Source organism: Nannobrachium achirus (genome assembly GCF_963921795.1).
Source record: "Nannobrachium achirus genome assembly, chromosome: 1".
NCBI lineage: Eukaryota > Metazoa > Chordata > Actinopteri > Myctophiformes > Myctophidae > Nannobrachium > Nannobrachium achirus.
Genome location: NC_137810.1, coordinates 19,452,236 through 19,478,331, shown reverse-complemented (window position 1 = coordinate 19,478,331; position 26,096 = coordinate 19,452,236). Strand labels below are relative to the sequence as shown.

The 26,096-nt window shown below is 44.3% G+C and overlaps 1 protein-coding gene across 1 annotated transcript; it reads left to right on the top strand.

The window, feature by feature from the left end:
* Positions 1 to 5,470: 5,470 nt before the first annotated feature.
* LOC308286562 (uncharacterized protein) lies at positions 5,471 to 25,399 on the top strand (the record flags this gene model as incomplete). The annotated part of the gene is made up of 5 exons (XM_080727636.1): positions 5,471 to 5,611; positions 6,544 to 6,669; positions 23,271 to 24,137; positions 24,351 to 24,664; positions 25,390 to 25,399. The coding sequence occupies 5 exons, from the start codon at positions 5,471 to 5,473 to the stop codon at positions 25,397 to 25,399; spliced, it is 1,458 nt and encodes a 485-aa protein (XP_080583762.1).
* Between the last annotated feature and the right edge of the window lie 697 nt (positions 25,400 to 26,096).

Below are 26,096 nucleotides of genomic sequence, written 5' to 3'. Positions count from 1 at the left end.
TAGAAACAGTGCTCTTCCGAGTGCTCTTCCGAACAAGGAAATATCAGCCAATTAGGGTGGAATATGAAATATCAGACAGATCGGTCTTGATCACATGACCATAGAGATACTGTGTAGTGATTTGTGTGATTGTTGGATAAAATCTGATGGATTAATATCAAAGAATGTGTTTTACATAAGTTTGCCTCCTGGTGGCGCTATAATTTCAAGGTAATTTCAAGCTGCATTCATGATTTGAGGCATTTTGTTCAAAACTGAGTAATCCTGCACATTTTGGAGGCCAATTTTAGCCAATCAGGATGGAATATGGTAAATCAAACCGATCCATGTTGATCACATGACTGTGGAGATACTGTATACCGATTTGCATGATTTGTGGACAAAATCAAAGATGTGTTTTGCAAACATCGGCCTCATGGTGGCGCTAGAACAAGACCATGTGAAAAATGTGGAGCAGAGGTTCTGAATTGGAATCCAGGGAGTGTGTGTGCACAGTTTGGCTGCGACTGGGCCAACGGCGCCGGAGATTAGCTGGAAACAAACTAATGGGACGGACACACGCGGACACACGGACACACACGGACGGATGGACGGACAGGGGCGAAAACGTACTCTCCTGGTGGAGACAACAACTTATCCTTTAATTAAAGAAAACAAATTAATAATTATTAGCCATAATAAATTGAATTACATTATAGATTATGACAAAACTATTAGAATCAATCATTTGGTAAATTCCCTCTTTGGCTTTTCAGATGAGACTCTACCCTGTTTTGCTTGTACCTTGAAAATTGATTTTACTGCAATGACTGTGAAGCAATTTCCATTTTCAATCTAGTGTAACAACAGAAGCAGAATGTTCCAAGGGTCCCCATTAAACACACTTACTTTGACTATTGAAGTTTCATTATTTGTTATAAAGTACACCCACAGAGGAGAAACAAAGGGCCGACTCCCATTGTGGGCCTGACTGTGTAACTCAGAGAACAAGGGGCCTCATGAAGTAAACAACAGGGAAAACGCCAGGGAAATCACCAAGTTTTCCTGTGTGCAGCTATGGTCAGAACTCTGTATTGTAAACTAGAAGCAGTGCTCTTACGAGCACAGGTCTCCAGCAGGCCAGGTGTCCTGGTGGTGCTATAATAGGCCAATGTAAAAAGGGTGGCATGCGTGCTTCGCCAATCTTAGACCTTTCATGGCAGTCGGACGCTGCATGCATGATTTGAGGCATTGTGTTCCAAAAATGTGTTTTGCTAAAGTCTACCTGCTGGTAGCGCTATAACAGGCCAATGTGAAAAGGGTAGAATTTGTTCCTTGACGTAGTGGGAATATGTGTGGCAAATTTCACGGTAATCACAAGCTGCGTTGATGATTTGAGGCATTTTGTTCAAAAACAGAGCAATCCTGCAAACTTTGGAAGCCATATTAGCCAATTAGGATGGAATATGAAATATCAGTTGGATCGGACTTGATCACATGACTACAGAAGATACTGTGTACTGATTTGCATGATTGTTGGAGAAAAGTAATAGCAATGAATGTGTTTTACATAAGTTTACATAAGCTATAAAAGGCAAATGTGAAAAATGCAGGGCAAAGGTTTATCCTTAGCCTCTAGGAAGGGAGTGCGCATACAAAGTTTTCCACTTATCGGTGGAGTTAAAGGTACAAACACTAATTGCCCTGTTATAGCGCCACCATGAGGCTGATTTGAGAAATTTGAAGTGGCATTTCTTCCTCTGTCTAGTGGGGGCGTGTGTGCCCAATTTCACCAAGATTGCACGCTGTGTTCATGATTTGAGGCATTTTGTTCAAAACGGAGCAATCCTGCAAACTTTGGAAGCCAATTGCAGCCAATCAGGATGGAATATGGAAAATAGGACAGATCCATGTTGATCACATGACTGTAGAGATACTGTCTACCAATTTGTAGGATTTGTGGACAAAATCTCTAAGAGTAGTGTACAGAAATGTGTTTTGCAAACATCGGCCTCATGGTGGTGCTAGAACAGGGATATTTGAAAAATGTGGGGCAGAGGTTCTGAAGTGGCATCCAGGGAGTGTGTGCTCATTTTGGCAGCGACCGGGCCAACAGCGCCGGAGATTAGCTGGTAACAAACTGGATGGACGCACGGACACACGCACGCACGCACGCACGCACGGACGGACGGACGGACAGGGGCTAAAACTGACTCTCCCCCTTGCCTCGGCTGGTGGAGACAACAACAAATTATTTCCGTGTTTTGATTTGTCACTGATCAGTAGCTGTAGCATGTTGCATGCATTTCATATTAACAGAGATTCCAGCATGTGAAAGATCACATCCTAGTGGTGCTCAGCAATGAACAAAAACATAAAACAGAATAAATAGTATTGTTTAACTTCAAGTTGAAACTTTACTTTCTTGGAGTAACGAGCCCAAGTAGAGACCATGAGACGTAGATGAAATCCAAATCCCCTCCTCTCCTCCTGTAGTCCATGATCAGCTTCTTGGTCTTGTCAACGTTGAGAGAGGTTGTTCTCCTTGCACCACATTGTCAGGTTGTCGACTTCATCGTTGTCAGTGTTTAGGCCTCATTGTCGTGTTGTCTGTGAAATGATCACAACGTTTGAGCTGTGCATGGCCACACAGTTATGTGACTATTAGCTCCTTAACATGCTTCTTAAAGCGTTTTCTCTCAATGGGAGTAGAGTTCCCATTGAGAGAACTTACAATCATGTAACAATGTTACATTGACTTTTTCAGCAGCAGAACAATGATGGACAACTTGAAGCAAGAGGCGACTACACACTTCTTATTCTTCTGGCTTCTGGTAGCTGCTCGCATACAGTACAATTATAACCACTGCTAATGACCTAAGGTGACCATGAAAGAGGTGTATGGCAGGATCATATCCAGCAGGTAGGGGATTGCCATTCATCCCCTACCTGCTAGATATGATCCAGCCCTGTCCTGAACCCCCTCCTGCACACTTCGATCAGCAACCACTGTTGTGTGGGGCCGCATGCAGTGACTGGTTTAAGTAGCTGTCTTGGAATCATAATCTTAAAACCAAGTCATGCACTTCCACTATTACAAGCTATTATCACTATGCTCCATTACAGGCCTGCCTGATCTGTCTCTGTCCTGCTATGGTACCAGGTTTCTCCTGATTTCAGTGGTTATATTATATTGATGACATGTTTTTTGGGCTGTTTTTGGAGTTACAATAGTTATCAGCCTCTCCTCAGACTGACATATTATAAAGCTAACAATGATGAGTGGCATCACTCACTGTTGCAAACGTTGAATGGAATTTGACATAGACTGAACAGAGGCCAACTTGACTGCTTTCCGTAAAACAAATGAAGCACCATGCAATTAAATAAGTAGGCTATGTTTGGCACAAGGACTGGTAAGCAATTAAGAACCAGCACACTAAAAATGAGACAGGTACTCCATAAAGCTGAGCTGACTGGCACTGGCTGCTGACTAATACACCATGCAATGGGAGTGGGTGGTAGCCGGAGGGAATGTTCATGCTCAAGTGACTTTTTCGAGAGGTATAAGATAATAGAATTATCTTTTAACCCTTTGTGTTGCTAATACAATTGTTCTGCATTTCTGTAACAAGACAGGTTTAATAATGCCGTGGATCTATTGCCCCTGGAGGTTGTGTCCTGTGAGCCTTTAGTTTGGTCTAAGCTTTGCATGATTTGATTTGTAGCAAGGTATTGTGTGCAAAATGATAATAAAAGCCACAAGCACTCAGCTTAGACGTTAGTCATATCCAAATTTGGGCGCAGTTTCAGCCTGATCAGAGCCCCTTTGACGTACACTATAAAATAGAAAACATAGACGAAAAGTGTGAGTGTGAGTGTGAGTGTGTGTGTGTGTGTGTGGTGTGGGGGGGGGGGGTATCCTGACTATCCTCCCTGTAGCAACCACCATCTGTGCCCCTGCTCCCTACTGCTACACATTTAAATTAGTCCATTGTCATTGTGTTTCATTTGTCTATGTAAATGGCACCATATTCCCACACCTCTTAATTCAGGTTGGGGAAAGATTATGAGCAGATTTAGCAATTGCATTGCTCATCCAGTACAGTACGGTACTACTGGCTAATGTGAAGTGAAATGAAGCTAGGATCCATATGAAGCGAAGGCACGATTTCCCTCCCTTCTGACTGACTAAACATTTAGCTGTAATATAATTGGGTTGCAACAAAGTGATGGGGCGTGAATAAAAATGTTAATGAGCCCTTTGATCCGATTCAGATGTGTTCACTTCTGGCTTTGTAGGCCTCCATCAGGGATAGATTGTTAGATTGCCATGATTGTTTGGTGAATCGCGAAGGGCACAATCTTTACCGCTTCAGTTTAAGTCTTAGTGATGTGGCAGGCAGCCCCCTGGCTGCCCGTGTGCACAATTTGAAAGGTGCTGTTCTCCAAAAGCATCACTGGTGATGTAAACTTCACTACATTATAATAATTATTATTATTATGACCTTTATTGAAAGGATATCATCTTATTTTTGAGAGGGTCCCCATTACAAAAATACAGAAAATACAACGGACAGAACAATACAACAAATACATCCATGCATATTCAACAAAGACATTTGACGAAAACAAACAAAAGCTCTCCCAAAACTGGCCGCTCCCACCCACCTGATCACCCACGCAGAGTAACAGACATGCATTAATGTACAGTATCCATGAAAGCTAAATGAGCAGGACATACATGTACATACAGTAGCAAGCATAAGCCATACCCTTACAAATACAAATAATACAGACAAGCACAATATGATTCACAGGATGAATTTTAGAAGAAGTTAACGATCAGGGGCAATTAGAAGCAGGAACAGGATATTTGAAGATGAGTAAAGATGGATTCTTTAAAGATATTAAAAGAGGTAATGGATCTAAGGGAGCTGTTCGAATCATTTGGGGCTTTAAATTTGAAAGCACCTCGACCAACTTCTTTACTGATTTTGGTGGGGACAATGAAATAGGGATTACTTAGTCTGTCGTAAATTGTATGGTGAGCTGAAGGGGCGTAAATAAATATTGTTTCAGATAGTGGATAGTTAAAGTGTATGCATTTAAAAACAAACAGAAGCCAGCGAGAGTGTCTTCTGGAATTGAGGATTAACCAGTTAAGTGACTCATACATAGCACAGTGGTGGGTTCTGTAAGGACACCTCAACATGAATGAAGATTGTGATATATATTACATTAAGTGGATAGAAATAGGTCCATCGGAGATGCAGTGGGGTAAAAGGCAGCCTGCAAGCGGCAAGTGCAACATTCCAGTGCAAGCGGTGCAGGGGAGAAGTCCCACAACCAGGTGCAGCCGAGCAAGAGGGGCTTGTAGTGGACGGGGAGACGTATGCGGTGGTGAACAGTTTCTGCTACCTGGGAGACATGCTGAACGCTGATGGGGGGGTGGACCTAGCGGTGACCACAAGGGTGAGAAGTGGGTGGCATGACATATGGAAGTGAGACATGGGCCCTGAGGGTGGAGCATGAAGACAAGCTGAGGATGATTAGATGGATGTGTGGCGTGTCACTGAGGGACAGAAAGACCAGTGCAGAGCTGAGACAGATGGAGGCTATTGCGGATGTGGTGAGGAGAGGCAGACTGCGATGGTACGGACACGTAGTGAGGAAGGAAGAGAATGGTTTGGGTGAAGAAAGTTATGTCGTTTAACGTAGAGGGGACAAGACCCAGTGGCCGGCCTAAGAAGACCTGGCAGACGACTGTGGTGGCTGACATGAGGGCACTCGGCATCGGAAGTCAAAAACGCACGCACATCTTACAAAAAACCTTCCGGGTGCTGAGCAAAAATACGTACAGAGCAATGAAGGAGGAGGCCTGCACACCGTCTTAAGCTCCCAGGGAGTCATTTATTGGCAACGTTTCGACCCGCAGTGGGTCTTCGTCAGGCATGAACACATGAGGGCACTCGGCATCGACCATGAGGTGGCCATGGACCGTTCCCGGTGGAAGAAAGCCATAGCGAGAAGCCTGTCCAACCCAGCGGTGCCTGGAACGCGGACTTAAAACAGATGATGAGAGATTTGTTTACCTTACTATATCTGATCACAATACCTGATCAAAATGTTCCTTTGTTGTTTCTTCCTGGGTGTTCCATTGCATAGCCTACAATGCAATAATGATTTTTTTTTCCCCCAGCAAATCTTTATGCTGTGCGCACTTGCAACAAAGTCGGCCCTGTTTGATTTTTTTTAAGCCACAGAAACAATACATTTCAAACACTGATCTCGTCCTTACCCTACCATCCGAGCTGTTGTTGGTGGTTCTGTCCCTGAGGTACCTTAGAAGATCTGCTGAATAATCATCAAAGTGTGAGAGCAGGGCACTCACACCGGTAGACCCCGGTATAGCTGCTGACATCTCAGAGCAGCAGCGTTGAGCCTGTCAACTGTTGCGGTGGTAAAAGGCCCTGCCTGCCGCCTGGCCCGGCTCTATCTTCCTCTTCATCAGAGGCTTGCGTCTACCCACCCTCCCCCCTCTCTCGCTCCTTCTGTGTTCAGCAGAGCTGTAACCTGTCGCCACTGATGAATGGAGGTTGTCAGCGCCAATGGCCGCCACCATGGGCACAGATGGATGATAGCGGCTTGTTAAAGTGCGTCTGCGTCAGAGTGGCCGTCACTCCCAAGGTGAACAGTAGCCAGCAGATGTACAGTACAGTACCGCAATGGTCATTGTTTCCACATTGTATTTCCCCTTTTTTTTTTCTTTTCTTTTTCATATTGTGTTTGTTCCAGTTATGCCACAGGCGGGGAAAGAGCCACAGTCATACAGGAGTAACAACAAGTCAGACATTTACAGTATCCATTTACCAGCAATAGCTGTGGGGCCTATTTCTGGAGTGTAAGCATAATAAATGCAAGGTATATCAGTTTCACTTTTGCTTTTAGGCACGAGTGTGTGTGTGTGTGTGTGTGTGTGTGTGTGTGTGTGTGTGTGTGTGTGTGTGTGTGTGTGTGTGTGTGTGTGTGTGTGTGTGTGTCTTCTTAAATATGAATGATGACTAATTAATGATCACTGATGTGTCAAACAATGCCACACATTGTCACATTGTCCACAGAATTCACTTATGTGTTGTACTATTTCTAGTAATTGCACAGCTAATTGCATGGCTAATTGAGAAGTATTCAGAATTAATTAGTAATCATTCTCCCAGATGCAAAAAACTATTTCCAATTATGTACAGTTATTAATCCACCCCTGATCATACCACTTACTGTAGCTGCAGTAAGCAGTGGATCAAAGGAAAATGAATGCATTGAGCGTATAATTTCTTGCCAAAATATTTTAGTTCTTTAGTACTTGTTTTTCAGTCCATAAGCAACACGCATACAGTACTAAACCTGAGGGAAACCTGAGGGAACCATACATGGGCCATGCCCATGTATGGGTATATACTGATGTACTGATGACATCAGATATATCCATATATGGGTATAAAAGGGACACAGGCAGACATACAGACAAGAGATCTCCATGTATGGAAATAAAAGGTATGAAGACACACAGATGGGTACAACGGGTACTCTGACAATGGGTACAACAGGTACAACGGGTCATAGCCGGGGACCCAGTCACCAAAATGGGAGGGGACGTGATTTTCTGCTGTACTTTTTATTTCTGTTTTATCTATTAGTTTGGTCATTAAGGTCCACAGAATGAGAGGCCTGCTCTGCTGGAAACATCGCGAAAGAAAGTTATGGCCATCTGTATATTCACTGTCCCATTGACTCCACTAGAAATATTTAAAAAAGGAAAAAAAGTCTGCTTTAATTAGCATGTGAGGGGTCAAACTGGGGGGTTTTCAAGATCCTGAATCCATTGCAAGCATTTGTTTTGCATGAAAAACAATCCTTGGGCTAGATTTCGGCCCCCCAATTACTTTGAAAAGTGATGAGTCATCACCTTTTTTCCACTTTTCACAGTTTTGGGCTGCTGAAAGTTAACCCAAGGAATGTTTTTCATGCAAAACAAATGCTTGAAATGGATTCAGAATCATGAAAAACCCCTAGTTTGACCCCTCACATGCTACTTAAAGCACATGTATTTTATTTTTTAAATATTTCTAGTGGAGTCAATGGGACAGTGAATATACAAATGGCCATAACTTTTTTTCACAACGTTTCCGGCCTCTCATTCTGTGGACCTTAATGACCAAACTAATAGATAAAACAGAAATAAAAAGTACGGCAGAAAATCACATGTCCTACCCTATTCCTTGGGCTTTTGGGCTTGTGGGTCCCTGGCTATCAGTATTGCTTAACCAGGTGGAGCATGCAACAACATGTGTTGTTCCCGACTATCATTCCTGAGTAGGCCGGTAAGAAAATAGACAATACATAAATTATAATAATAATGATAATAATAATAACTAGAACTGCACTCTGTCGAGGTGCCAACTTGTGCCTCACGTACAAGCAGGCCACACATGGACTACTTGTGCGCAAGCAGAGCGTGCCACGGGGTGTGTGCTGCTGGCCTCATTGGCTGTTAATGAAGACATTACCAAGAACGCTACTGACATCATCAGTGGCATCACCCTGAATGCTGGTCCCTCATTGGCTGTTAATGATGAGACACCGACATACACACACACACCAACATACACACCTACATACATTCCCAGAATCTCAGCCGTTTCAGGGCTACGTCTTCATACATACAGAGCCGATTATAAATGTTTTATACAATGATGATGAAAAACAGACAAGGCTTGTACAAAAATATTAAGGGAAGCAAACAGCATTAAAACAAAATGTGTTTTAAATTATCAATAGGCCTTTACATATTTAATATGTAAAGGCCTATTGATAGAGGGAAATGATTTAGCAAGCCTCCGGCAAGTCATTCCCAAGCACAGGGGTTAATAACTCTCAAATGTAATTAAGAATGTAATTAAGATTAAGGGTCTTTTGTAATCGCGAACGGACCACAGCGTGCATGCAGATCGTGCACGTGCATGATGAACATGCACGCACATGCCCACGTTAAAAAATAAGAAAAACGTGTGCGCGATTTTTTGCGACCGTAGGTCGCAGTTACTTTTACACTCTCATACTATCCAAACCTCCACCAGCCGTCAGTCTGTCCTTCCTTCCGTCACGTCACGTCACGTCACTCGTCACACGTCACACTTTCCCCCTACTCGTATCTCCGCCACCGTTGCCCCGATCCATGCCAAAATTTCCACACAAACTCCTTGTCTGCCAAACTACAACCTCCAAGGACCCCCGGAGCTCCAGGGTCCCTGGGGGACCCCCAGGTGTAAAAAATTACCAAATGTGCAAAAATGACCACCCCAACGGGGCTGCTCACGGGGAATTCCCGGGGACCACCGACTCCTGGTGCTCCAGAACGGATGCAAAAGTGGTGGCGCCCCCAGTGGAGGACCCCCTCCACTGCAGCTCACATAAAATGCCTTAACTCGGGCTAGGAGCGACCGGGAGAGCCGGGGCCGGTACCTATTCGTCCGCCTCGGCGGCGCGGAGACCCCACCCCTCATTTCTCACATGGCCCTCTTCTAGCGCCACCAGATTCTTGCAAAACACATTTTTGGACACTGCTCCTACAATTTTTGCCCTAAAATCACGCAAATCGGTACACAGTATGTCTACACTCATGTCATCAACTTGGATCTGTCCCATATAGCGCCACCTTCAGGCCGATTTTTTAAAACACATTTTTGGACACTGCTCCTACAATCTTTGCCCTAAAATCACGCAAATCGCTACACAGTATGTCTACACTCATCTCATCAACATGGATCTGTCCCATATAGCGCCACCTTCAGGCCGATTTTTTAAAACACATTTTTGGACACTGCTCCTACAGATTTTGCCCTGAAATCACGCAAATCGGTACACACTATGTCTACACTCATCTCATCGACATGGATCTGTCCCATTTAGCGCCACCTTCAGGCCGATTTTTTTAAACACATTTTTCGACACTGCTCCTACAGATTTTGCCCTAAAATCACACAAATCGCACAGTATCTCTACAGTCATGTAATCAAAATGCATCTGTCCCATCTAGCGCCACCATCAGGATGATTTTGCTAAAACAAACTTTTGGCCTATTTTGTGGAGATAAGCGACCAACGGTCGCTTATCTCCCGATTAGGGAGTCTTACTGGTTTATGTGCTAGTAGCAGTGTTCTATACAATTTTAGTAGCAAGTTGTATATTGTTGCGACCGTCAGGTCGCAGTTACTATCAAAACCTCCATTGGCTGTCCGTCAGTCAGTCAGTCAGACAGACAGACAGACAGTCAGACAGTCAGTCAGTCAGTCAGTCAGTCAGTCAGTCAGTCAGTCAGTCAGTCAGTCAGTCAGTCAGTCAGTCAGTCAGTCAGTCTGTCACGTCACGTCACGTCACGTCACGTCACGTCACACTTTTGCCCTACTCATATCTCCGCCACCGTTGCCCCTATCCATGCCAAACTTTGCACACACACTCCTTGCCTGATGACCAAATGACCACCCCAACGGGGCTGCTCATGGGGAATTCCCGGGGACCACCGACTCCTGGTGCTCCAGAACGGATGCAAAAGTGGAGGACCCCCGCCACTGCAGCCCGCTAAAAAGGTGTAACCCGGCCCCCCAGCGTCCGGGAGAGACGGGGCCGGCACCCAGGGGGGTGCAGGGGGCCCAGCCACCGCCGGGGCCCCCCGCGGACCCCCACGCCGCCGGGAAAGAAATATGGGAAAATAGTCAAAAGTAGTCAATCATACATGTGACCTGACGGTCGCTTATCTCACGATTAGGGAGTCTTACTGGTCTTATATAAAATATCATGTTTGTTTTAATTGCAATTAAATTGCAACCAGTAGCCCTGTCTACTTTCAAATATCAGAAGGAGCGAATACACTTCCCGGCACAGATGCGAGAAGAGTTTTCCAGAAGTTTTGAAATGAATGGCAATTTAGTAAATGCTTAATTGGCCTGTAATAATTATTACAATTGGGTGGGTCAAGACCAAGCTTTTTTGGGGAAGAGGCTGAACAAAAGTACTCTTAAAATAATCAAGGACACAATTGAAAGATAGGGAGCTATTAATAATAGAACGGGGCAACTTCTAACATATTTATGAGAAATGTGGAAGTTATAACATCAACGGGGCTCGAGGATGGTTTCATGTGAACCACTGTATTTATGAGATCAATAACAGAGATTGGCATAAACTGTCTTAAAGTCATACAGTCAAGGGCAAGGTACATCACTGAGTGATATTGGAGCAGAGAGCATAGTTCTGATACCTTCAACCTTGTCAGTAAAAGGTACTTAGGACTTTATTCACTTGAAGATTTACACATTAAAATGCACCAGTTTTACAGTAAGAGACGGTCAACGGTGTGAAAGAAACATTTGATGTTTATTGTCATTATTATATCTGAATCATCACTTGGCTCTCTCATTGTTTACCAACATATTGTAAGACCTTAAACTGTGAACCTGGAACCTTATGTGTTCAATCCCATTAAACTTTCTTGTAAAACTGCAGATGTTCTCACTGATCCAAGGATATATGACCTCTAGATTTAGATTTAACAGCTGCTACAGTATCTAAAGTCGGGTGTGGTAGAATAAAACTGTTAAAGAGGAAGACCACCCATTTTCAATATTGAACTGTGTCATTAATATACCTTAGAGGAGTTGTGTTGAAATAGAAAAAAATGTTCTCCCCCTTCTGTGTTGCCTAGAACTGGAGGATTGATTTTGGGGTTTGTATTGTAAAGTACAATGTGTGATGTCATCAAGTTGTAATTTACAATACAAACCCCAAAATCAATCCTCCAGTTCTAGGCAACACAGAAGGGGGGGAACTTTTTTTCTATTTCCACACAACTCCTCTAAGGTATATTAATGACATATTTCAATATTGAAAATGGGTGGTCTTCCCCTTTACTACCTTCCACATCAGAAGATTGGTCAGTTAACACAAGCCAAAGAGGAAAGTGTTGAGGCTGTGTTTTCATTAGAAATGACAGAATGTGTCTGGTCTATTGTGAGATGTTGAAATGCAGAATACATTTTAATTGGATTAGCAAATCAGACACACAGGGCAAATACTCATACAATTATACAATTATGTAAATACAAAGTTAAAAGCTAAAATATGCATGTTATGTGTCAGAGGTCAAAAGACAGCGATATTTTAAAAGTCAATAGCAGGAGAAGACAAGCTCGAAACTATTCCTGATGGACTGACCTGCCTGGTGACTGATTTGGCCTGCAGCCTATTGTGACGAACGCACAAGGAACAAATTGTTCCTTGTGCGTTCGTCACAATAGTATGACTCTCTTACAGTATATCTAGGCTACTCAAACGCATAGACTGGCTGCTATCAGTAGTTGACAGGCAATGTACGGATGGGTGGGTATGTTTTGGTTCAGTGCTTGCCTGTAGTGAAACAATTGGCCAAAAAAACATCAATCGCTTCGCCTTGCTAGGCTTCTATGGTTCCCAATTAGGCCCTACTCAATTCAAAACTGTTTTGCAAAGTTGTAAAACTGGTCGACAGAGGAAAGAAGGAAACATGTGAATAGAAGGAATAAGCCAGAAATCTAAATACTGTAGATGACATTAGATGTGCTGAGAGAAAGATAGAAAAAGTGCGTAAGTAGAGGAAAAGGGAAAAGAACAGAGAAAACATTCAAAGATTATAACAATGGAAGAGACAGACAGACCAAATTATTTTGGGGGGGGTCCCCAGATGATTAACTTAATGTGCAACATTGCTTTCTCACTCAACAGTAAACAAACCAACATAAGGTTTAAGTGTATAGATAGAGGGTATATGCACATTTCTAAAGTGTCAATTTAAGGACCTTTTAATACCTCTAAAATGACAAATTAAACAATGGACAATTTGACAAACTAGAAGCTGGGCCGCCCTTCGGGCGGCCCAGCGTCTAGTCGGCGACCTGGCCACTCGGAACAATGTAAATAGGGAATGAATGCCCCGCCCTTTAATGCAAACCCCATTATACCTGTTTTCATAGGACCCGTTTTGACCATTTGTCTGCCTGTGTCCATTTTTGCCCATATATGGAGATATCTGTATCTGTCTGTCGGTGTCCATTTTATGTCCATATATGGAGATCACTGCAGTTATAGTTCTGGGTCCATTTTATGCCCATATATGCCCATATATGGAGATATCTGTCTATCTGCATCCATTTTATGCCCATATATGGAGATCTCTGTATCTGTCTGTCTGTGTCCCTTTTATGCCCGTATATGGAGATCTTTGTGATTCTGCATCCATTGTATGCCCATATATGCCATATATGGAGATATCTGTTTATCTGCGTCCATTTTATGCCCATATATGAGATTTCTGTCGCTTTTTCAAACAATCGTGGGTCGGGTCGGGTTGAGGCCGAGCACTGCACTACCTGCTGCGGTGGGGAACGCACGTGCCGAATTTGAAATAGGGAATGAATGCCCCACCCTTTAATGCAAACCCCATGAATGCCCCACCCTTTAATGCAAACCCCAATATACCTGTTGTCATAGGACCCGTTTTGACCATCTGTTTGTCTTTGTCCACTTATGCCCATATATGAAGATCTCTGCACACACAGTACCGGTTGCGGAAAACTCTGATGTCAGACTTTATGCCCATATCTGGAGAACGCGCGTGCCGGTGGGAAGAAGGGTTCTCGAGATACGCGGATTACATACATACATACACATTCACAGAGATTTTGTGTTGACTCATGTGGCGTACGTGATGTCAGAGCCTTTTATGAAGTGATGTCACAATGACTCAGCGCTTGCGCCGATTTCCTCCGGAACAGCCTGATGTCAACAATCAGCTCCGCATAAGGAGATTCCGAACGTTTCGCGCCGGTTTCGGAAAACCGCGAGTCGGGTCGGGTCGAGGCCTGGCACTGCACTCCGCGCGGCGGCGGGGAACGCGCGTGCCGAATCTGAAGCCGGTGGGACGAACGGTTCTCGAGATACGCGGATTACAAACAAACAGACAGAGATTTGTCGCATTTATAGATAGATATTAGAAGCAGAAATTGTGAAAATAGCCGATCTACATGCTCACAGCGCCTCGCAACGAGCATGCAGATCTGCTATTTTCACAATAGAACTGTGTTATACAAAATGTAAAGCCTAAAATATGATTATTTTGGGGGTCGCTGCTTGAAAAGGTTGAGAACACAGAGAGCATGTGTGTGCTGATGCTGAGGCTGTAGAGGAGTGTTGTTGTGACTACATGGAGAAGTGGGATGTTGTTGTGCTGACTAATACTAAATAGATGTACTGGATCATTGAGACTGTTAAATTCAGAGCGTGGAATAGTAATGCATATAATAAAATCACACCCGTGTGAACTGAGCGGTGGTTTACCCCCCCCCCCCCCCTCCCCCCTTCCCCCCTGTTTGTGTGTGTGTGTGTGTGTGTGTGTGTGTGTGTGTGTGTGTGTGTGTGTGTGTGTGTGTGTGTGTGTGTGTGCGTGTGTGTGTGCTACACCACATTCTTGAGGCTACATACGGACGCACCCACCCACCCACATACACACACGTACCTCTACACACACGGCCACGTATAGGAGCGGCGTGACCACCGCTCAAAAAGAGGTGAGCATAAAAAGAGCATTTGTATAATGTTTGCAATGTTTGGTTTTAATTGTTTTTGTCATGCAAATGATGTTGATTTGCTCTCTGAACATCTGTTTCTCCTTTATGGCAATGAGCAATGTGGTTGTGAGACAGTCTGAATTGATGTCCCAGACTGGCCCTTCTAAGGGATCATCTATATGAATATTAAATTCATCAACTATGACAATGCTCATAGTTAAGTACTACCACAGAAGAAAGAAAATCAGACAAGTAAAGTGCACTCCTCTGAGCGCAGGTCTCCGTCAGGCCAGGGCCCACCAACTTATGAAATCTTACATTTATGGAATATGAATATGAAATAGGGCAGAGGTTCTTCTTTGGCCTCCCGGGTGTGTGCGTGCAAAGTTTCTAACTGACGGATAGACGGACAGACAGATGGATGGACGGACAGACAGGGCTGAAAACATAGCCTCTGCATGGCCTTCGGCCTTAAGTCTGGCCTGGCGGAGACAAAAATAACTTGATGTCACTCACAGATGGCAGGGTCGTTATATATGGAAATTTCATGCATATTGATGGTGCTGATTGCTTTCAGACTGTGTTCTTGATTATCAACCTGTGTTGATGTTTCGGAAAGATTTAACCAGCCAAGCATGTCACATCTAGGTCCTCACAAGGCAGTTCTCTGGTTGTGTTGCTTATTTCAAAAAATGTCTCTCATCAACAGAGACTAAAATTGAGATGAGATGTTGTGAGCTTAGATTGGCAATTTTCGCATGAATGTTCACCTATACTTTGTATAAGATTTGAGGGGCACGTCCACATTTTGGAAGGAAACACCCAAATTCCTCAGGGTGTTTCTTCAGTTTCTTGACCAGCTTTATTAAGCTGGTAAAAAAACGTACTTGCTCTCTTTATACTGTCGTCGACCTCCACATCTGGAAGAGGTCTAATCTCATTAGTAATATTTGTAACATATCAGCATACCTGCCTCACACACCCTGTGCCGGTGTTAAGTTTACTTTTTTATTTAATGATATTTTTAATTATTTGACTTGTCTTCATTGTGCAGTACTTTGGTTTAAATGTGGTTTAAAAACAAATAAACTCGACTTGTGCAAAATATATTTGAATCATTATGGATAAACTATACCTCAAGTGCTGGCTGCAGCCGATGTGGCGTTCTGGTTGTTGATTTTAATTTCTAGACTTTATTGCCACGTCAACACAGTTGCCTCAGTGCAGCTCTTAACACAGACATAAAGAACGCACACAAGTAAATACATTATGTGAAATAAGAGCAGCAATAAACAGTTATCACATTTATACATACTAGTAAATATGATAAAGTGCTGAAGTGCCGCAGTGCTGCAACTTCCGGTTTAAAGTGCTTGTTGCTTTGTGCTAGCTACTACCTACCTACAGTACTTACTTTTTGAGCGGTGGTCACACCGTCTCCTATACGTGGCCGTGTGTGTATGCGTCCGTCCGGCCGTCCGGCCGTGTATGTAGCCTCAAGCCTGCAGTACCTTTTCTGACCACACATGTTAAGGGAGGGGCGCTGTTGTTCTCACACACACACACACACACACACACACACACACACACACACACACACACACACACACACACACACACACACACACACACACACACACACACACACACACACACACACACAGGGGAGAAGGGTGGGTCAGCATGTGTGGTCAAGTATTATTATTATATTATTATTAACAAACTGAATGTTTTAGGGTCAAATAAATTAGAGTGTGTGAAGAAACTACAGCATTGTAAAGCACACTAACCCCGCTGCACCCACCCAGTAGTGCTGTTGCACAGCCTCCACGACCACCGCTCAGTTCACACGGGTGTGATTTTAAAGTGCTTGTTGGCTAATGCTTGCTCTACTGCTAAAAGTGCTTGTGCATTAGAATTCAAGTATCGAACAGCCTCAGGATATGTGCTATTCCTGAAGTGAGATGTCCCACACCTAAAACTCTGCAATCTGAATCTCCTTATGTAGGGGAGGGAATTGAAGAGGGAGCAAGCAGGATAAGAGGAGTCAGCGATCACTTTCTGCATCTTGCGTCTTATACTGCGCATGTGGTATGTACAGTAGTATGGAGGACACAGGGTGGAGGTCACAGCCAATTATCTAATATCTTATAAACTATTTATTTTTATATACTATTTATTATACTTTTATTTTTAGAGCAGTGCTCCTGGAAGGAGCTAAGCTCCAACATCTGGCTTTGTCCGGTTCACAAAGAATCTCCGGTCCCCCAAGAATGTCCGGACCCCAAAAAAGTGAAGCGTGGCCTACATCTGGCCTAGATATGGCCTACATCTTGGCATGAAAGGCTCAAAGTTTGTTGTACGCCCAGGTCCCATTGGCCAAGCTTCGCAGGACGCACTGGGATTGGCCAGCATGACGCAGAACTCACAAATAAAACCGATCAGCGCTCACTTCACACTAGGTGTGATTTTTTACTCATTTTATCGATCTACTGTATATGTCTGTCTGTCTACAGTATCTATCTTACTATTATTCATACAGGGTTACTTTCCAACTATCCCCTTAAGTGCAGCTTTTACTGTATGTGGCCATACCACACTGTAACTGAGAATGCGAGGAGGACACCCTCTCCATCTGATCTGATGGCCATTTGGGGAGAACCACTTCACCCCTCCAAAACAAAAAAAAATACTACTTTTATGAGGACATATTCATGGAGATACAGTATCATGCACACTACTACCCGTGCAGCATGATTAATTGTTTATCAGCCTGCACATCTGATTCCAAAATGTATAGGCCTACATAAATAATAATGTATCCTTCCCCCCTGAAATATTGCTGAAATATTACTTTAATGACTGTAGCCTTTAGTCGGCAGTTACAGCCTAGATTTGGATTTATGCATTGGGATCTGTCTCTGGACAATATTGGGAATTATTTATTCGCTTTTCATTACTAAATATGGAAATGATGCAGCATAACCCATCAGTTCAGTTCCCAAAGAGGTGCCCAACATTATCCTATGATTCCTAATTAGCTTGTGCTGAGCATGGCATGGCTTAGAATATTAATGTGAATTGTGGGATAATACACATACCGGTAGATGAAGAATAGTTAAATTGTGTATTATTGGTACAATTTGCCACGCACATGTATGAGTTAATGAATAACGTTCAATAGCCTAATGTGCATTTCACAAAAAAGCGTCACCAAATTTTCTGTGGTCATCAAATACTAATACTCATTATAAGATGGCACTTTTCTTTTCTACTCATCATCAGTCGGTCAGGTTTGGTTGTTTGGCATCTATTGCAGCATGCTAACTTTCCATGTTCAGAATGAACACATTTTTTAATTAATTAACTAACTAACTGTCCATACTAGCCTACCAATGAGATGCGAGTGAGTAAACAGAAGTTGTGCCATCTCTCATTTTTGCTATCACCTCTGTGCTAAACATCAATCAGGATGAGCCATAGAGTATATATATAATAGAGAGCGGACCAGCCCCGCCCCCAGCTATCATTTCAATGCAAGTGCTCAGTGGCGTTTTGAAGCATGCGGAAGTAGCTAATCCAGGTGCATTCTGGGGGAAATTGGCCACTACCTAGTGGCCAAAATGTTTGACGCCGAGACGTAATGACGTCACGAACGACGTCGACGTCCATTGAACCCTATTGTAGACCCCAGCGGCGCGCTCTTATGCTCGTGCATATATGTTTCACCCCGCCTGAAATTCCAGCTTTGGCCAGTAGGGCGGCCGCTTCAATGTTTACAAGCCGTTCTGGGGGCTTGGGATGAGCATGTTACAAGCATCTGTATGGAGGGGCGGGGCCACCAAGGGCCAGTGAGGAGATAGTAGCCAGGAGAATGAGGTTGGCCAGTCACTTCCAGGTATCATTACTGCAATATAATATACATATAAATGCACTGTTACAAGTAAGAGTCCGGAATTCAAAATGTACTTAAAGCACCAAAAGTAGAAGTAAAAAATGTTTGAAAATAGCAGATCTACAAGCTCACAAGGCGTCACATCGTGACACCTTAATTGTGAGCTTATATCGATCGGCTATTTTCAAACAGCCTAAGTAAATATAGGGCTAAAGTGGTTTATATGTATGTTTTATAGTACATTATAATTTTTATCTGTAAAGTAACTAGTAACTAAAGTTTTCAAATAATTGTAGTGGAGTAAAAGCACAATAATAGTATCTGAAATGTAGTAGAGTAGAAGTAAAAGTATTGGAAATTGGAAAAACTCAAGTAAAGTACAAATAACTCAAAAGTGTTCAGTATGGCTGTCACACAGACTTCGATCGCATGGGCGTGCCACTCCCATCTACGTGGATATATAAAGGAAGTTGCAGGGCCGTTAAGTACTGGAGAGCTAGTTCTATTGTAATTCTATTGCATTCTGTAATTCTTGGAACGTGTTTTGCATTTGTTCCTAAAGCAGTGTTTCTCAGCCTTTTTTCTGCATGGGCACACTTTTCCCATGGATGTCCCAAGAATCCATGGGCACACCAACATAATACGGGGGTGTAAATATCGTCACTGTCGGGAAGAAACCTTGTATCTCCAAGTTTCAAATTCTTAAGTTTCTTCGCAAAGTAAAGCCCTGCTTCATTATACAAGGCTTTCGCACAACAGTAGTGAAAACAGCAGATCTACAAGCACACAACGCCTCGCGGTGCGAGGCGTTGTGTGCTTGTAGATCGGCTGTTTTCACTAGTTTAAATCATTTTGAAAATGATAAATATAATACTGCTTTCAAGCAGTTTCAAGGGGCACACTTGACCCTTCTCAGGGGCACACCAAAGGTCCCCAGGCACAGTGGTTGAGAAACACTGTCCTAAAGCATTCATATAGGCCTACTGTGTTTCAAAACAAACTATATACCTCTGCTCCACAAAGACATTTGTACACAAAGAACATTGCCTTAGTTCCATGAAAAAGGAATTTGCCTGTGATATAACACTGCATGCATCTAATAAAAACTCTCAGAAGTTCCCATTTCCTCTGCAGTATACCCTGGGTACTGTAGGCTGCCCGTCATGAAGATCACAATCCCATGCATTATGAATGAAATCAATTGATGTGTATAAAATATTTATCTATTTTGATTTGATATACTACCTCTACATGCTGTAGCACTGAATCAAATCAGAAGAGAAAGCTAGGCCAGATAACTGACAGCTGAGTCTTAATCGATTCTCATGTAAGTCTTGAAAGCTTTTTAACCAGTGATGGTTTCTTTTACAACATCATTGAGTTACGTGATTTGGGGTTGCTCTTTTAAATATATTATACTTAAGAATTAACCTAATTATAACTCACATTCACACGCACGCACGCACGCACGCACGCACGCACGCACGCACGCACGCACGCACGCACGCACGCACACACACACACACACACACACACACACACACACACACACACACACACACACACACACACACACACACACACACACACACACACACACACACACACACACACACACACACACACACACACACACACACAGCTCCCTCCTTTGCATTGGTCATTCATTGCAGTCATCATTGTATCTTTGCATCACTACAGCACTTTGCTGCTAAAAAAAACAACTTGTTTTAGTTTAGTATTAGTTACAGTCTTACAGATCAATAATATCAAAATGACACATGTCACAAGAGCTGTTGAAAAGTATATGTAAGGGGGTGGAAGACAGCGTTATTTCTTTTTTTTGTTAAAATGTATTTCTTTGGAAACTCCTGTGTTTTATTGTTATTTTGCTTTAATTGAATACTATCTTATTGTTTCCCCTATTATACATTTTGTGGTTGTTCTGTGTCTAACGCTATTTCTCCCTGAATGAACTTGAATGAACTCCTCTTCCGGAACTGTGTGTGTGAAAGAACTGATAGGATAACGAGCGGCTGCTACGCGGCCAATGGGAAAAGAGTGATGTCATGCCCGGCCAATGAGAGACTGGTGTCGAGCAGTGGGCGGCCTTTATAAGTGGGACTCTGTCACTCTGTTACTGAACGTGAAAGGAGGAGGACGTGTGTGTGAGGCAGGTGAACAGGCAGAGGTGACCAGTGTTATGAGGGACTGAGGACAGACACAGGAGGGCATGAGCAGTGAGCCCTACCTAGAACTATTGATGATGAACTTGAGTGAGCTCCACAGTGCAACGCAGTGAGTCAGACAACACGGTGGCCCAGCAGAACCGGTGAAGTTCCCGCGGACCATCTATCCTGACCAGGCGAGCCGAGACGAGCCGCTCCATCCGAGCTGACTAGAGGGGTCGCAGTGGTGACAGTGGTGTCGTGCGCAATACCCGCACAGGCAGCCATTGGCTGCCTCCGTGTGAGTAGAGAATCTGTGCACCATTTGTCTCTTCAAGCCACTGACCTGAGTTATGCCAATAAGTTAAAGTATACAAGGATACTGGCCTATTTTCCTTGTTCGCAGATACGAAGGCCTGAGACGTAGATGTTACTGAAGAGTTGCTGTGTCCCTCTACACGTCTTCTACTCACCCTGCTTATTATCATAATTATTATTATTATACCTGCCTGCGCCTATTAGTATTATATATATAACACACGTCCTATTTGAGCTAATGATTTGCAATATTCATATTATTATATATACGCCTTAAATTGCTAAGTGGCGAATATTGCACCCGCACTTTAATTGTGCGGTGGGAATTGATAAAGGGAGGAAATTACCCGGGTTGTGATCTTATTGTTGGTTGTTTTTAGGTTTTTTAGTTAGAAGCGCTATTTAGGAGTGTTAGGGTTTTATTTGTGTTTTGAATGGTTTTATGGCGTATAGAAGCCCCTGTATTTTAGATAATAAAGAACTTGTTATACCTTTGGAAATACTGTGTCCGGCTCCTTCTCTCCTGGGTTTATATTGCTCTGAACACCTGAAAAACGTACCTGTGTGTCTTAAAAGGGTTATTATTATATATCTCCTTTTCCTCTTTTATAGAGGTGGCGTTGTCGGAAGTCTTATAAGTATATATGGAAATGCTAATGATAATACTGAAATAATACACTTGAATCAAAAGGTGTGTACTATAATTATTTATTTGCAAATCCAAGAAAGTAAGGTGTTGACAAAGAGTACCAGTTTATTCTGGCTGTTAATGTGAGTCTGGCCACGCTTACATTTGACGTGGGTCGGCAGGATCGGGTACAGAGCAATATAAAGGAGAGATTGAACAATTGTGTGTGATTTAAACTTGTGGTTCGTAATGATGATGATGCCGGTTTACCCAGGCGCCCCCTGGCTGCCAACGTTTAAAGGTACGGAGGGCGAAACGAAATATAGAGAATGGAGGGTACAGATTAGAGGGCTATTGAGCACCCAAGATGTCACAGAGGTAAAGAAAGTTGCTATCTTACTACAAACCTTAACTGATGAGGCTAGACGGCAGGTCAATGTATTGGATGACGGAGATCGAGACACAGTAGAAAAACTGTTTGCTTATTTAGACAGTGTGTATAAAGAAACGGTCCCTGTCTCAAAAGTACGCTCACAATTTTATAGTTGTACACAGCGCTCAGGGGAAAGTGTTAATGCGTTCATTCTAAGATTGAGAGAACTGTTTTGTGGGTTGCGACGATACGATGCCGCTACAGCCCCCTCCGATGCCGTTCTCCGAGATCAGTTTCTCCAGGGGTTAGCTGAGGGCCCGCTTGGCCAAGCCCTGCGCATATATGCTCGACGTCATCCCGACGAAGACTTCGCCGCACTACGACAGGAGGCCTTGACCTTGGACGTGGAACATGGAGGTACGCCAGCTACTGAAATTGTTTGTCATGCTATTAACCCAGTAACTGTCCCTGTGCCATCACAGACCTCTGCTTGGAGAGAGGAACTGAAGCGAGAAATAATGGAGGATGTCAAAACACAGATGAAGGGGTTTACGAAGGAATTGATGAACGAAATGAGACCGCTTATGCAAGCCGCCGCTCCAGCTGTGCGCCCCGCGCCGCCGCCACCACAGCCAGCCTACGTGCCACCGCCGCGCCGTTATGCACCACCACAGAGAAATGAATGGGACAGGGAAGGCAGGCCCATCTGTCGACAGTGTAACCAGCCGGGCCATATAGCTAGATGGTGTGCGAACGGCCAGCCGCCGTTAAACTGAGTTGTCCTGTCGCCGCGGTCCAGTCGACAGGAGGTGAGTCATCTGTGCTACGAACCAGGGCCAATGATGTGTTTATTGGGCAATGTCCCACAGTTAATGTGCTAATGGGGAGCGTTCGATTACAAGGGCTGCTTGATACGGGGTCACAAGTCACTTTAATGCAACAGAGTTTATTTACTGAACACTTTTCCCAAACTGATTTAGGGACGGGGCCGCTCGTTTTTAAGTTACGGGCAGCAAACGGGCTGGATATACCCTACACTAATTATGCGGTATTTGATCTAGAATTGGAGGGAGTACGAATCCCGGGGAGGGGGGTCGTCATTGTTAAAGATGAACACTGTACGCAACCGCTCATTATTGGCATGAATGTAATAAGTGCATGCTGGCGTACTCTGTTCAAATGGCCTGGGAGGGTTGCTTTTCCCCCGCGCCAAGCAAATTCTCTATGGAGAGATGCGTTTGCTGCCTGCCAGCGCATTGAAACGGTGACGAATGATGATGGCTCCTTGGGCTATGTGTGGCCTGGTCGCCGTCAGAAGATACGAGTACCTGCTCAAAGTGAAGTGGTTGTATGGGGACGCACGCGCCGGGGCCCGCAAGGGACTGACTACGAGGCGTTAGTGGAGGCCTTGACGGACAGGCACCAGCTGGGGGTGGCGCGCGCCTTGGTCACGGTGCGGGGAGGGCGGGTTCCTATTCGCCTCTGTAATCCCTTTCCCTATAGTGTCACCGTGGGACGGTACCAGAAGCTGGGGAAATTGTATCCGGTCCAGGATGCTGATGTCCGGGGGGACCGGGACCTGAGTCTGTCCATGTCTGCGGATGGCCTGGTGGAGGTCGCCCTGGTGAGTGCCACGGAGGACGGACCCGTGCGCACTCTGTCCCAGGAGCTCCAGGGGCTCGCCGATCGAACTGATCTACCCCAGGGGGAACAAGAGGAACTGCAGGCTATGCTGACGAAGTGGGAGAAGGTGTTTGCTGTACATGACGAGGATTTTGGACAGACGGAGGCAGTACAACACCAGATCCATACCGCTGACGCTGCGCCTATACGTGAGCGACACCGGCCGCTGCCGCCCGCCATGTATAAAGAGATGAAGATCTTGCTAAGTGACATGATGGACAAGGGAGTGATCACTGAGAGCTGTAGCCCGTGGGCCGCGCCGATCGTTCTGGTGAAGAAAAAAGATGGCAGCTGGAGGTTCTGTGTCGACTACCGTAAGCTGAATGCAGTAACGCACAAGGACGCGTTTCCCCTGCCGCGCATCGAAGAGACGTTGACGAGCTTGACTAAGGCCCAGTGGTTCTCGACTCTTGACTTAGCCAGTGGATATTGGCAGGTGAGCATGGATCCACGGGATCAAGAAAAAACTGCCTTTACGACCCCTTTGGGGTTATTTGAGTTTAAACGAATGCCCTTTGGGCTGTGTAATGCGCCAGCCACATTTCAGAGACTTATGCAACACTGTTTAAGTGGCCAAGTGGCCGAGTCTTTATTAGTTTATTTAGATGATATTATTATATACTCCCCTGATTTCTCTTCTCATCTACAGCACCTGGATCGCGTGTTCCAGCGGTTATGGAAACACGGGCTTAAACTGCGCCTGGACAAATGTAAGCTGCTACAACGTGAGGTGAAGTTTCTGGGCCACGTCGTGGACCGAGAAGGAGTGCGGCCGGACCCAGACAAATTGGTGGCAGTCCGGGGGTGGGCCACTCCAACGACGGTACGGGAGGTTCGTGCGTTCTTGGGCCTCGCAGGTTATTACCGCCGGTTTGTGGAGGGCTTTGCTGCCATTGCACGGCCACTAAATAACCTGTTAATTGGGATCTCCGTTGATAATAAGTCCTCACAGCAGCTGATTAGGTGGACCACTGAATGTCAAAATTCATTTAACCCTTAAGTTCTGTTCAGATTCACTACACCTTCGTTCTGTTCGGGTCATTTTGACCCGGTGGATATTTGGTTTAAAAAAAAACAACACTAATATAAATTTTAACTTAACAAATCATCATGATACATTGACTTTGACTCAATACCAAACAATTCATATGATATATTTGGTAAATGTTTGCATTTCTGCTTTGCTATATCACATTAAACACTGAAAGAGCTAGGCGTTTTTACTGATTTAGCTGAAATCCATGTAAAAAAAACTACTTCATTTAATACTGGGCAATATTGCTCATGCTTATAGGAAGGGGGGGAGGGTTCGGAATGGGGCTTCGGAAGGGGGGTGTTAGAAGTGGGGGTGACTGTGTGTCTGTGTTTTGGCATAATACTGTGTATTTCTGTGCTTCCGGGTCAAAATGACCCGAACAGCACTTAAGGTTCAAAAAATATGAGGGGGGTGTAGCATGGGTGTAGTGCAAAAATATTTTTTTTACATGTTCATCTCAGAAGAATCTTTAAGGCCAGTGAGTTTCAGGTGGAAACATTTTTAACTTCTACCTTTTTTTTCCAAATGAAAATGTAAAACGGGTCAAAATGACCCGAACAGCACTTAAGGGTTAATGCGTTAAAGAGTGCCCTCACTCAAGCTCCTGTACTGGCGTATGCGGACTATGATCAACCTTTTGTGGTTTATACAGATGCGAGTAACCAAGGCCTGGGCGCTGTGTTGGCTCAAATGCAAGATGGGAGAGAACGAGTTATTGCTTATGCAAGCCGCAGTTTGCACCCCACTGAACAAAATGATGCTAATTATAGTTCCTTTAAACTAGAATTATTGGCTCTTAAATGGGCTGTCACGGAAAAGTTTAAGGATTATTTGGCTGGAGCTCATTTCACGATTTTCACAGACAATAACCCGGTGGCGCATCTCCAGACAGCTCGACTAGGAGCCATAGAGCAGCGTTGGGCGGCGCAACTGGCGTCGTTCACGTTCGATATCAAGTACCGCCCAGAAAAAAATAATGCTAACGCTGATGCCTTGTCCAGGTTCCCCGTACAGCCTACGACAGTTGCGGCGGTGGAGCTGACGCCTGCAGCCACGAACAGCCTTGGTGAGTGGCAGAGCGCGCAGAGACAGGACAAGGATATCCAAATGGTGATGCGGTGCGTAGAGAGGGGCACGCACCCCACCTTGACGGAGAAGCGGAATTGGACGAGAGGGGCGGTCCAGTTATTACGGCAGTGGACGAGGCTGCGCGTGGAAGGGGGGGTATTGTATCGTCATGTGACTGACCCTTATACCCAAGAAGAATACTTACAGATTGTTTGTCCCAATTCCAGGCAGGAGGAGACGTGGAGAGAGATGCATGTGGCCGCTGCGCACGCTGGTGTGGATAGGACTCTA